Genomic DNA, 13,496 nt, shown 5'->3' on the forward strand with positions numbered 1-13,496 from the left:
ATTTACTCCTCTAAACTTGCTATTATTCCTTTTCCTAACAGCTCTCTGCATCATTGTCATTACCTTAAATATGTAGCTTCACAGTTCAGTGACATATCAACAATATGAATTCGTATTTAGTTGCTATTGAGCATTGTGGAATGGTACCTGTTTTCTATTCTTTCTGTGGATGCTCTCAAATTACGTCATGAATGGTATAAATATGCTGCAAAGATGCATCATGTTCCATAGGATTGTTTTGTACAAACTTAGGTTAAACTCACTCAAAACTAGATTTCACAATAAAAAGACTCTGGTAATTGCTTACACCCTTCTATTGGGAAAGGAAACCGAGTTTAGATTCTGCTATCTGAGTAACATCTTGGGCTATAATGATGTTTACTCACTCTTATACTATGCTGTGTATTTCTATTTCATTTTAAGAGTCAGGTAAAGCAAGATATGAAGGAACAAATACCATGCGGTAGATCCTCACTTTGTATGGCTGTATAAAATATGTGAATGGAAATTGACAGTCTATTAAACCATCTTTCTAAATTTTAATTTCTATTATTCCATTTCCAAAACAAGGATCTGTGCTGGGTCCACTGCTTTTTGTCATTGATATAAATGATTTGGATGTGAACATAGGAGGTATAGTTAGTAAGTTTGTATATCACACCAAAATTGGAAGTGTATTGGACAGTGAAGAAGGTTACCTCAGAGTACATTAGGATCTTGATCAGATGGGCCCATGAGTGGCAGATGGAATTTAATTTGGATGAATGTGAGGTGTTGCATTTTGGGAAAGCAAATCTTAGCAGGACTTATACACTTAATGGGAGTGTTGCTGAACAAAGAGATCTTGGAGTGCAGGTTCATAGTTCTTTGAAAGTAAAGTCACAGGTAGATAGGATAATGAATAAAAACTGAAAGAACTGCAGATGCTGTAAACAAAAACAGAAGTTGATGGAAAAGCTCAGCAGGTCTGGCAGCAACTGTGGAGAGAAATCAAAATTAATGTTTTGGATCCAGTGACCCTTCCTCAGAACTGATGGTAGCTAGGAAAATGTTGGTTTAGATGCAGGAGATAGGGGGTGGGATGGGGTAAGGAGTAAACAATAGCTGGGGCCAGAGCCCAAAGAGAGAGAAGAACAGTTGGATTGACAGAGGAGTCTCTGACAATCTGGCTGGGAGGGTGAATAGCTGTTAATAGAGACTGTTAGTGGCCAACAATAGGTAGTGTGCAATGGCAGACTATGTGATAACAAGGTCTGGTGTGTGTGTGGTAGAGGGCTAGGCATGGGGGAGTTCAGATCCTAAAATTATCGAACTCAATATTGAGTCTGGAGTACTGCAGGGTCCCCTAGCAGGAAATGAGGTGTTGTTCTTCCAGCATTGAGCTTCGCTGGAACACTGCAGCAAACTTGAGACAGAGATGTTGGCTGGGGAACAGGGTGGTGTGTTAAAGTGGTAGACAACGAAGCTCAAAGTTTCTTTTGTGGGCAGAATGTAGGTGTTCTGCGAAGCGGTCACCCAGTCTATGCTTTGTTTCCCCAATGTAGAGGAGATAGGATAGTGAAGAAGGTGTTTTATATGCTTGCCTTGGTCAGTGCACTGAGCGTAGGAGTTGGGACGTCATGTTGTGGCTGTACAGGACATTGGTGAGGCCACCACTGGAATACTGCATTCAATTTGGTCTCCTTACCATAGGAAGGATGTTGTGAAACTTGAAAGGGTTCACTTTCTTCTAGTTCAGAAAAGATTTACAAGGATGTTGGCAGGGTTGGAGGTTTTGAGCTATAAGGAGAGGCTGAATAGACTGGGGTTATTTTCCCTGGAGGCCAGAGGCTGAAGAGTGATCGTACAGAGGTTTATAAAATCATGAGGAGCATGGATAGGAATAGTAGACAAGGTCTTTTCCCCTGGTAGGACGGTCTAAAAGTAGAGGGCATAGATATATGGTGAGGGGAGAAAAAGATAGAAAAGCACCTAAGGGGCAACTTTTTCCACGCAGAGGGTGGTGCACATATGGAATGAGCTGCTAGCGGAAGTGGTAGAGGCTGATACAATCACAATGTTTAAAAGGCATTTAGATGGGTGTCTGAATAGGAAGGGTTTGGGGGATATGAGCCAAATGCTGGCAAATGGGACTAGATTTATTGAGGATACCTGGTCGGCATTGATGAGTTGGACCGAAGGGTCTGATTCCGTGCTGTACATCTCTAAACCTCGATGACTTCATCCATTAACATCTTAATGCTGTTCGCTTATTGCCACCCTTTAGAAATACCAGGTGGGGTTATCCTCACTGTTTCCCATATTGGATGGGTAAAGGGACAACCCAACCGGCTGGCTCCATTTCTACATTTTTTTCTCTAGAAGTGATGGCAGGTGCTGCCCATATTTGGGAATGTAAATGGAATGCAAATAAAGAAATTATATCCTCTGACATGTTTTCCTTCATTCATGCCTTAATTATATTGGTTACTAGGGATAACAAACTTTGGCATCTACACTGTTAAGGAGATACAGAGTGATCAGCTACTGTGCAACATTATCAAGCTTCGCTGTTTTCTGTCACTGTCTAGAAGTAAATAACTGAAGTCAGTTAATAAGAGTCTGTTAGGCATCCAGGCCTCAGCTATGACATCCTATAACTTTGCTGCAAAGATTAAATTAGATTAAATTACTTTACAGTGTGGAAACAGGCCCTTCGGCCCAACAAGTCCACACCGCACCCACCGAAGCGCAACCCACCCATACCCCTACATCTACCCCTTACCTAACACTACGGGCAATTTAGCATGGCCAATTCACCTGACCTGCACATCTTTGGAGTGTGGGAGGAAACCGGAGCACCTGGAGGAAACCCATGCAGACACGGGGAGAACGTGCAAACTCCACACAGACAGTCGCCTGAAGCGGGAATTGAACCCGGATCTCTGGCAGCAGTGAGGCAGCAGTGCTAACCACTGTGCCACCGTGCCGCCCACAAAGAGTTGAAGGGATTCCTGGCAGAGATCCCGTTGAAAGGCTGGCGCCATTGGTATTTAAATTGATTGAGGAAAATCCATTGGCATGGCATTGGGAATCGCTTAGATTCACCTCCCTGCATGATATTACTGCCAATGAGCAACTGTATTTATTTTGCGATTATGGAAGATGCTGGAAGCCATCATCAGTTATGCTTTGGAGAGGAAAGTTTGTCTGTAAGGAAAAGGAAGATATGCAAGTGGGATTCCTGAGGAGCAAAGTGATTTTGTTTGGACTGGTAAGGTACCCACTAAGCACAGTCCGCCAATTCTTCCACAACAAACCTGAATAACATGCCCAAAGACTTGAGGCATACATCAAAGACATCTCGGAGATGACAACCAGACTACTCTGGCCTCTAGGCATCATGGTAGTCCATAAATCTACCAACACACTGAAATAGCTCTTGATGAATCTAAAGGACCCTATACCAAAAACCAGCAGAACGAATGCACAGAGTGCAACAAATATTACGCTGGACACACTGGCAGGAAACTAGTGACCAGGGTACACAAGCACCAACTAGCCAAAAAAAGACATGACCAACTATCACTAGTATCCATACACACAGACAATGAGAGGCATCACTTTGCCTGGGACAATACATCCATCCTGGGACAGGCTAAACAAAGATACGCACGGGAATTCCTCAAGCCCTGGCATTCAAGCCAGAACTCCATCAACAAACACATTGATTTGGATCCCATTTACCAACTGCTTTAGGGTGGTGTGGTGGCTCAGTGCTGCCTCACAGCACCAGAGACCAGGGTTTGATTTACACCTCGGGCAACTGTGTGGAGTTTGCATGTTCGCCCCGTGTCTGCGTGGGTTTCCTCTGGGTGCTTCGGCTTCCTCCCCCAATCCAAAGATGTGCAGGTCAGGTGAATTGGTCATGCTAAATTGCCCATAGTATAAGGTGCATTAGTCAGGGCTAAATATAGGATAGGGGAATGGGTCTGGGTGGGTTATTCTTCAGAGGGTCAGTGTGGATGTCTTGGGCCAAATGGCCTGTTTCCGTACTGTAGGGAACCTAAACTAATCTAATCAAAAAGAACCGGAAGTGATATCACCCACCACAACAGACCAAAATTAAGATAAATAGAAAGCGGGACAGAACACCAGCACATCATCAGAGACTCACTGATGATGTTACCTCACGTGGTGATGAAATGTCTGAGAACAAATCTTCCAGCTCAGTGAGCAAACTTACAACCTGAACCACAATCTGGGCTACAAATCTTGGCAAAAACTACAAACTGGGTAATTAGGAAGAGGAACCCAAACATGCATCAGTGGGAGATAAGTTTTTTGAATATTTTGCGAGGGATAGGTATAGAAGAAAGTGAATTTGAAGAAGGAAGGGTTTATGGATAGTGTTCAAAGTTAAAAATCACACAACACCAGGTTATAGTCCAACTGGTTTATGTGGAAGCTTGAGCTTACGAAGTGCTGCTCCTTCATCAGGTGATTGTGGAATATAAGAAGGGGCAGTGCTCAGAAAGCTGGTGCTTCAAAATAAACCTGTTGGACTATATCCTGGTGTTGTGTGATTTTTAATTTTGTACACCCCAGTCCAATACCGGCACCTCCAATTATGGATGGTGGTAGATCCAAGGCAGCTGTCAGACATTGTCTTGTGGGTGATCTAGTTTGTAAAACAAATAACTTACATTTGTGTATCAATTTTGCACTGCCTAAGGACTTCCCAAAGCACTGCAGCCACCATATTTCAAATTCTAAGCAATGGAAATAGACCTCCCATGGGAAATTGCAAGGCCAAGCGTGTTACCATGAATATCAGCAACTGAGTTAATTTTAAAGGAGGCTCAGTGAATAAAGGAGGAAAGGTAATTCATAGAATCGTTGAATTTCTACAGCATGGAAGAAATGCAAAGGCAACCAAACAGAGACTAAATTTGCTGGAAACAAAGAGTTGCTGAGTGCTGAGTGCTGAGAGTAAGAAGTGGAAAGAGGGAGAGTATCATGCAGAATAATTTGGAGTGAAACTTGATGGTTTAAACGTAAATAATTTTTAAAATTTGACCTACAAAGATAATTGTTGTACTTGAAGAGGAGCTTGCTAATGAATAAGAAGGCTTCCAAGTTGTCACTTACATTATTTAAATGCTTTCAAACGAGTACTTATTTTTGCTTCCATTCTGTCTCCACTTTTCTAGCATGTGTGTCTTAATTATTACAAAGTGTGCTCTGTGCTTAATGCAATCATAGTTGATGCCAACTCGTCTATACTCAAAAGGACTTTAATAACATCCTGTGTGAAGCCAAGAATGATTGTGAGCCTGAAATGAGCTGCTTTCCCCCTGACTGACAGTGTGCTCAATTAGCAGATGCTTAAAGAAAAAATTGGCATGGGTTGAATGCACTGCAAATAACAAAAGCTCAGATTCTACAGATTCCAATCTTTCTCTCAAACAGTCACTACTTTCCTTGAATATGCTAAAGAATTCATTGCAGTCATGTTCTGCTTTTAGTACCCAGTGTTCTATTACTTGGCTCTTGTGATAAAATAACCATCGCCCTACCAAATGATAGGACTGCTGTTTCATTTTAGAGAAATAATTGGCGGTGGTTTAACTTGAGCATGACTATGTCTCAGGCAAGGGAGAGTTTGAGAAGAAGGTTCCTTACGGTAACCTGAGCTGGTGTGGGAATTGAACCACATCGCTGGTGTCAGTTTTCAATGCAAAAACAGCCATCTAGCCAAATGACTGAACAAACCCCCACTAATGCTGTAGTACGATAGTATGGAAAATGGAAACTCTTATTCAAATAACCATACATGAGCAATTTGGCAGGCTACTTAACTTTGGACTGTATCAAAGGGAAGGTTGATCCTGTTCTCAAATGCTGTCTGCACTTAAAAAAATTGTGTTGCTGAATTGAGTGCTACCTGCTCTGACCCCTTCCTCGATCAAGGGTACCCAAGTCAAATGCAGCACATCAAGTGCTGCTTCAACTGCGATCAGCTACCTTAGTACCAGCAGAGTTCTGAAACTTGGACCTTCTTGAATGACATGACGCAGTAGAATATCCAACAATGGCACTGTCATTAGAGGAGCCAGTGTTATTTTTTGTTTTGCAATAATTTTGTAAAATAAGGTCAGATTATTGATTTCTGTCTTTTTGTACAATTTGTATTTGTAGTGCATTTTCCCATGGGTTTCTAAAAACAAAAATTGGAAATAATCCATAGACAAGTTTACAAAGAAATCTGTTTGAAATTGCTTTTATGGTTCCGTATGTTGTGAGATAAAAATTGCTGTAATAAACACAAAAGTACAAAATTAAGTGAGGGTGCCTTTACATTAAAATCTGTTATCATCAAGATGGGGAAAATGGGATACGGGTGAGGGTATACGTGAATGGATTAATCTGTGGGAGTGGGAAGGAGAACATGGATAGCAATGGTCCAATGTGAACTTGTAGCATTGATGAAGGAAAAACTGGACCTTTGGGATTTCTGCATCAGTTTCCAAGGAAGTTTGCCAGGACTGGAGGGTTTCAGCTATAGGGAGAGGCTGACTAGCCTGGGGCTTTCTTTTTTGGAACATTGGAGACTGAGGGGTGACCTTATGAGGGGCATGGATAGGGTGAAAAGCCAAGGTCTTTTTCCCAAGGTAGGGCAGTCCAAAACTAGAGGACATAGGTTTAAGGTGAGAGGGGAAAAATTTAAAAGGTCCCCAGAGGCAACTTATTACGCAGAGGGTAATGCATGTATGGAGTGAACTTCCAAAGGAGGTGGTGGTAGCTGGTACAATGACAGCATTTAAAAGGCACCTGGATGGGTACATGAATAGGAAGAGTTTAGAGGGGTATGGGCCAAATGCTACCAAATGGAACTAGGTGAGATTGGGACGTGTGGTCAGTATGGAAAAGAAAGACCGAAGGGTCTGCTCCATGCTGTATGAGGTAAAAACAATGACTGCAGATGCTGAAAACCAAATACTGGATTAGTGGTGCTGGAAGAGCACAGCAGTTCAGGTAGCATCCAACGAGCAGCGAAATTGCTGCCTGAACTGCTGTGCTCTTCCAGCACCACTAATTCATGTTGTATGACTCTATGACTCTAGACTCTGCTGAAGTGCCATTCTCAGCACTTATGCATGAACAGAAAAATACCATCACGTCCAACATATCTCCCAACTAAACAAACTATTCTGTACTGAAAGCATTAACGCACAATATAAAACGTTTGATTTTATATGATAACCACTTATTTCCATTGACTTTACAAGAATTGTAAAACTGGTTGCAATAACACCCTTTTTAACTCTACTGCCTCAGGACTAGATCTAACCTTGTATCCATGGGAAATTAGTTTTATGGAATGGTTTGCACTTATATGTGGAATCAAAAAATGCATGCTGGAGTGATTCATCCAGTTCCACGTCCTGTACTTCTTCTCAATAAATGTCCTGATGGCATGGATGAGATTTTAACCATCTGAATAGCTGAACTGAATTTCTTAAACGCTTTTTTGAAAAGGGCTTCAGGCCTTTTGTGGTGCAGTGGTAATGTCCCTAACTTTGAGCCAGGAGGCTAAGGCTTAAGACCCACCTGCTCCAGAAGTGTATAATAACATCACTGAGCAGGTTGATCAGAAAATATCTTGGAAAGGGTTTGGTTTGGTGCTTTCAGAATCTCTAGCTTTGTTGTAACTCCAATTTTAAAAATCACCACAAAGTGAATCTTTTTATTAGATTCCTGGACGATGCTGGATTTGTTGATGTCAGCAGGTTTATCGGTGGACTTTAGTACACCAAAGGTTAGTGAGGCAATACAACAGCCTGTGGTCCTGTTTGTGCTCAATAGTTAGTAAAATGTTGCTGGGAAATGATGCCATTACATATCAAGTGAGGTCAGGTTTGGACGAGGCTGTCAAGATTAGACTTAGATGCAAGGGCTGCCATTACCTGTTGATACTATCTAGGCAGACATTTGAAAACTAGTGCCAAGACTGTGGTGCTGGAAAAGCACAGCCAGTCAGGAAGCGTCCAAGGAGCAGGAAAATCGACGTTTCAGGCAAAAGCCCTTCATCAGGAATTCCTGACTCCTGATGAAGGGTTTTCGCCCGAAACATCAATTTTCCTACTCCTCGGATGCTGCCTGACTGGCTGTGCTTTTCCAGCACCACACTCTTGCCTCTAATCTCCAGCATCTGCAGTCCTCACTTTCACCTATTTGAAAAATAGTAACTAGGTTCAGTACTCCTCTAACTGATGACTGCCTTCTTTAAACTGCATACCATCATAAGTAAAAGCTTTCAGGAAAAAAGGAAACAATTGTCCACTTGTGACTACTGTAATTAAGTTTGAACAATATGCTCTGCCACACATACCTGATGTTGGTGTCATAGGTGTAGCTGCCAGTCCATTCATATTCAAGGCTGCCATCTGTTGCATTTGTGCTGCTGCGAATGCTGCCATAGGGTTCAGGTAACCTCCCTGGGCAACTGATGCCATTATTGTCGCTTGCTGCTGCATCAACTATCAAAGATAAACAAAGTTTATTCTAATTTTTCTTTTTTTCAATTTTATTAACAGTCCAGTAAGAAGAAAAAAACAAACACATATCAACCATGCTATTGAGGTTTGTTCATTCCTAAAGACTATTACTTTAATAGTTTTATTGACCTTAAGCCCTCACTGTTTATTGGCATTATTCTGACACAATGAGGTCTGATTTCTCCCACTCCCATTAATGAATGTAAAATAGTCAGTGGTCTGGCCTTGCACATTTGAAGATCAAGACGAGACACTCCACAATAATACTTGGGCCCCAAAAGAGTACATATAGTGAGCTGCGGATACCAAGAGAGAATGAACTCTTTGGATTTCTATCAGTTCACATGTTGAACCTGACTGTGGGGAAGTCAAAGAAGATGGCAGAAGATGAAAAATGGGAAATGACAAGCACAGGCTGAAGGTGATAAGGCAGGAGGTCCATCTTGTTTATCCTCCACTATCCTGATAGTTGCATAATACAATAATGAAGCTGCTTAATATGGCAATCAATCTCTATTAATTTGGCTGTACCATACTGAGAAAAATGAGCCAAAGAAAACTACCAGTGTGGAAAGCTTTACGAACTATAGTTTCAAAGTTGTTTTCTCCCATGTTTTGCTTCTCAAACATTATATTTGAAATTTTATTTCTGAAAAAAACTTAATGAATCTGATAAACAGCAGTCATACCAACTCTCAGCTTTCTCTTCTCAAGTGAGAGCATACCAAATTGACATAATTGGTCCTCATGATCTAATCCCTCTACATTCTGAATTATTCTGCTCTTCCCCCCTTCTACTTCCTTCCAACAACCTCAATATCTTTTTTTGAATTATGTCAACAAAATATAGTATCCCAAGTGTGGTCACATCGCTAGATTAGATTCTTGGAAACAGGCCCTTCGGCCCACAAGTCCACACTGACCCTCCGAAGAGTAACCCACCCAGACCCATTCCCCCACCCTATATTTACCTCTGACAAATGCACCCTACACAATGAGCAATTTAACATGGCCAGTTCACCTGACCTGCACATCTTTTGGATTACGGGAGGAAACCAGAGCATCTGGAGGAAACCCACATAGACAAGGGGAGAATGTGCAAGTTCCACACAGGCAGTCACCCGAGGGAGAAAATTGAACCAGATCCCTGGCACTGTGAGGCAGCAGTGCTAACTACTGAGCAACCATGCCACAGGATTACCTCAATATTTATGCTCAATACTGGCTTTCTGATACATTCCTGTTTTTGATTTCCTCTTCTCACTGCTACCAAATACTGCGAGCTTCAATTTCTTGTCCATTTGGAGGGCCTGATCTTTCTCGTTTTCCATACATATTATTTTCTAAACAGTTAAAAAATATTTCCTTCGAGTGTTTTTTTTTCCCATGTGAAGTACCCAGCATTCTTCAACACTGAATTTCATTTGTAATTTAACGGCTGCATTCTGAAATATTTTCTAAGTTAATCCAAAGTAATTTATTGTGTGCAACTTGGCAATCCATCACCTTAATTATTTTGTAACTGCTTCAAAGTTAGCTATGTGTTTGCGGCCTTCTGGCCCGAGATGAAGATGTTAAGAAGCGAAAGCCCCAAAGTCAACACTGTGCTACCAAACTGATGACATTTCCCAACAAAGGGATGTTTTTTACCTGCCCTAGTCAGGCCAGCTTATGGTGGGGTGGTGTTGGTGGGGATGGGGATGGGGCAGGTGGATGGTTAAGTTGTTCACGTAATTTAGGTTGGGTGGCTCACCCTGCACCTTCCCATCCATTCCTTGCCTTAGATTAGATTAGATTAGATTCTTACAGTGACGGAGGATTCTGCTGCCCATGTCCCATTCACTGTCGCGACCCCACCCACCTACATAGTATGTAAGGCGGGTGCTGTAATTGGCAGATTCACTACCCTAGATAAATAAATGACCAAAGACCAATTGTTAGCAAGTTTATTAATGTGAACAATATGCTGCTCACACCATAATGAGGTCTGCATGGGCAGGCAGGCAGAAGTGGACAGATCAGCATTTCTGGCCTGCATGGGAAAAGACAAAATGAAGGATGGCATCTTACGGGGAGGAGTGTCCTGCACGCATCTGGGGCATGATCTGCCCATGGTAACATTCATTGTACCAACATTGTCATCAGTCAAATACATTGTGATTGTAAGATATTTCTTTTGAAACCCACTACAGATACGTATTGAACCTTCTGGGGAATTCTACAAAAGCCTTTATGAAATCCAAATATACATCATGCACTGTCTTACCCCTGTCACATTCCTTTGACACACACTCAAAGGAAACCAGGAGGTTTGATTGACAAGATTTCCTGTAGTTTTCTCTTTGGGTTCCTTAAGCATTGTCAGTCATTTCTGTTGGCCTCCTGAGATTTATTTCTCTTAAATTTGGATAGCTGCTCAGCAACCATGCTGCTCGTAAAGTGACTGGTGCTCACAGCTTGTCCTTGCAACACCTTCAAGTTCCTTTTCACAGATCTCATGTAAGTTACTCACCTCCTGCAGTTTAGAAAACAATTTAAAACTTCTGCAGTCTGCCCAGCAACTGCAACACCAGCTTACATTTATATAATGCCTTTGAAGTAATATTATTTCCCAAGATGCAGACAGAAGTATTATGAAACAAGATATAATATTGTGCCAAGTTCGGAAAGATCCCAGCAGGTAGCCAAATCTCAGTCAGAGAGGCATATATTGAAGGAAGAAAGTGAGGAGAAGAGATTTGTAGGTTTCGGGAGGATATTTCAGAGTTTAAGAATATAGGAAAGGAATAGGCCATTGAGCCCTTGAGCCCATTCAATACAATCATGGTTTATTTGTGGCTTCACTCCATATTCCTGCCTTGGACCCGTGTCCCTTGATATCTTTTTTTAATAAAACGTTGTCAAGCTCAGATTTAAATTGAACAACTTAATTAGCATCAACTACCTTTTGAGGAAGAGACTTCCAAATTTCAACTCCTGTTTGTGTGTAGAAGTGCTTTCTAACATCTCTCCTGAAAGCCTGGCTCTAATTCTTAGACTATGTGTCCTGGTTCTACAATATTTAACTGATGGAAATAGTTTATCTTTGTCTACTCTATCTTTTCCTGTTAATATCCTGAAGACTTAGTTTAGATCACCCCTTAACCTTTCAAACTTTACAGAATAAAGGGCTAATTTGTCTAATTGCTCCTCATATATTAACCCCTGAAGTCCAGGTACAGTCCATTTTTCTATTACACGATGGTTATGTTCTTGTGCAACCCCATGCTATAGAAAAATCACGCTTTAGAGACCACGCTTTAAGTGCTGGCAATGTAATCACATTACAGCCAACACACGTTTTAAAACTTTGTGCTTTAGAAACAACATCCCCAATTTGTCAATCACATTACAGCAAATTCGCATTGACAATACAAATGTGCTATAGCAGAAAGACCTTTATCATTCTTGCAACCTGTGGTGAACTCCCTCTGGAGAGACAGGACATCCTGCCTAAGGTTTGGTACCCAGATCTGCTCACAGTACTCAAAGTTTTGTATAACTGCAGCATAATGTCTATGTCCATAAACTCTGGTTCTTTAGATATTAAGTCTTGAACTCCATTAGCCTACTTGACTATTTTCTGCACCAGTTCTTGGCACTTTAAGGAGTTAGCACCTGAATACCAAAATCTCATTGGACATCCACTGTATTTAATATTGTGCCTTCTAACAAATAGGAGAATCGATGGTTCAGGCATAAGCCCTTCATCAGGAATGAGGCATCTGCAGTCCTCACTTTCTGCTTCTAACAAATACTCTTATCTATCTTTTCTTTGGTCTGATAGCCTGATCTATCCTCTTTTGGTTTAGGTTCTACTCATTTGAAGACACAGACACAATCATCTGAAGATACAATTAAAGCCAGTGGTGATCAATAAACTGGAATTTGACAGAGCAGATATCTCATACTTTTCTGGAGTTGGAGGAGAATACAAATTAGGGAAGGGCAAGGCACATGGAAAATTTTGATGATAGGCTGGTAAACCAAGCAAAGCTTCACAAGAATGGGTGGGGTGGGTGGGGGGGGGGGGTCGCGACAGTGAATGGGACATGGGCAGCAGAATCCTCCGTCACTGTAAGAATCTAATCTAATCTAATTCCTCAAATTTATGGATGAAAGAATGTGAGAAGCTGGACAGGTTGGACGTAACAAGGACTTGGGGCTTCACTTTTAAGCTCCTGCTGAGCACATTTTGGCAAGGAAAGAGGGGATAAGGGGCACATAATATATGTCCAGTGCCCAGCAACCTGTTCCCCACAATACAAGGAGTAGGAATGTCACCCACTTGTCTTAGTCTCATTGAGGCCAATTGCCATTTGGCAATTAGGGGCCTCAATCTGGCCCCAGTGCCATACAATACTGGGTAAAGGCCTTCTTATGGCACAGTGGTAACATTCCTACTCCTGGACTGGGAGGCCCATGTTGAAGTCCCATCTGCTCCAGTCGTGTGTAATAACATCCCTGAATGGGTTAACAATTTGGTGTGTTAAAGGCCATTTTTTGAAAGAGCTTTTTGAAAAATAAAAGAGTTCAAAATGGAACAAATGAGGGGTGGGAGATTGACCCTGATACTGCTTAGCTCGGCTCCATGTGGAATTGCTGCCGACCAGGCTTTTTAAACATCAGTCCATTCAGGACTGACCTTCCATCCGGAGGGTGGAGAAGGACAGAGACTGGAGGACTGAAGCAGAGGCTGACAGTCTCTGTCAGCACAGACTGACAGAGGCTGAAGCAGAGACAGAGTTGGAGGAATGTTTCAGGAATGCAAACATACAGTCTTAGTGATGGTGCAGGTTTGTGACTGACGCTCATTTTAGGGCCAGATATGAGACCGAGGTTATAAGAAGATTGATTCAGCATCAGGCAGTTGCCAGTTGTTACTAATGCCCTCATCAGATCTAAGTCTTGTAGGCT

At 41.8% G+C, this 13,496-nt stretch overlaps 1 protein-coding gene across 14 annotated transcripts in view; it reads right to left on the minus strand.

Annotated features, from left to right (window-relative positions):
- The window catches only part of celf4 (CUGBP, Elav-like family member 4), a 1,199,286-nt gene that overhangs the window by 123,221 nt on the left and 1,062,569 nt on the right, over window positions 1-13,496 (minus strand). For all 14 annotated transcript variants that reach the window (XR_011960940.1, XR_011960939.1, XM_072573094.1 and 11 more), the window contains exon 7: window positions 8,375-8,522. Coding sequence is in view for 12 of the 14 variants with exons in the window: in XM_072573094.1 (XP_072429195.1) it covers window positions 8,375-8,522 (148 nt within the window). In the remaining 2 variants the exon portion in view is untranslated. The remainder of the gene's footprint in view (window positions 1-8,374; window positions 8,523-13,496) is intronic.

This window comes from Chiloscyllium punctatum, chromosome 1, assembly GCF_047496795.1.
Source record: "Chiloscyllium punctatum isolate Juve2018m chromosome 1, sChiPun1.3, whole genome shotgun sequence".
In the NCBI taxonomy this organism is placed as follows: Eukaryota; Metazoa; Chordata; class Chondrichthyes; order Orectolobiformes; family Hemiscylliidae; genus Chiloscyllium; species Chiloscyllium punctatum.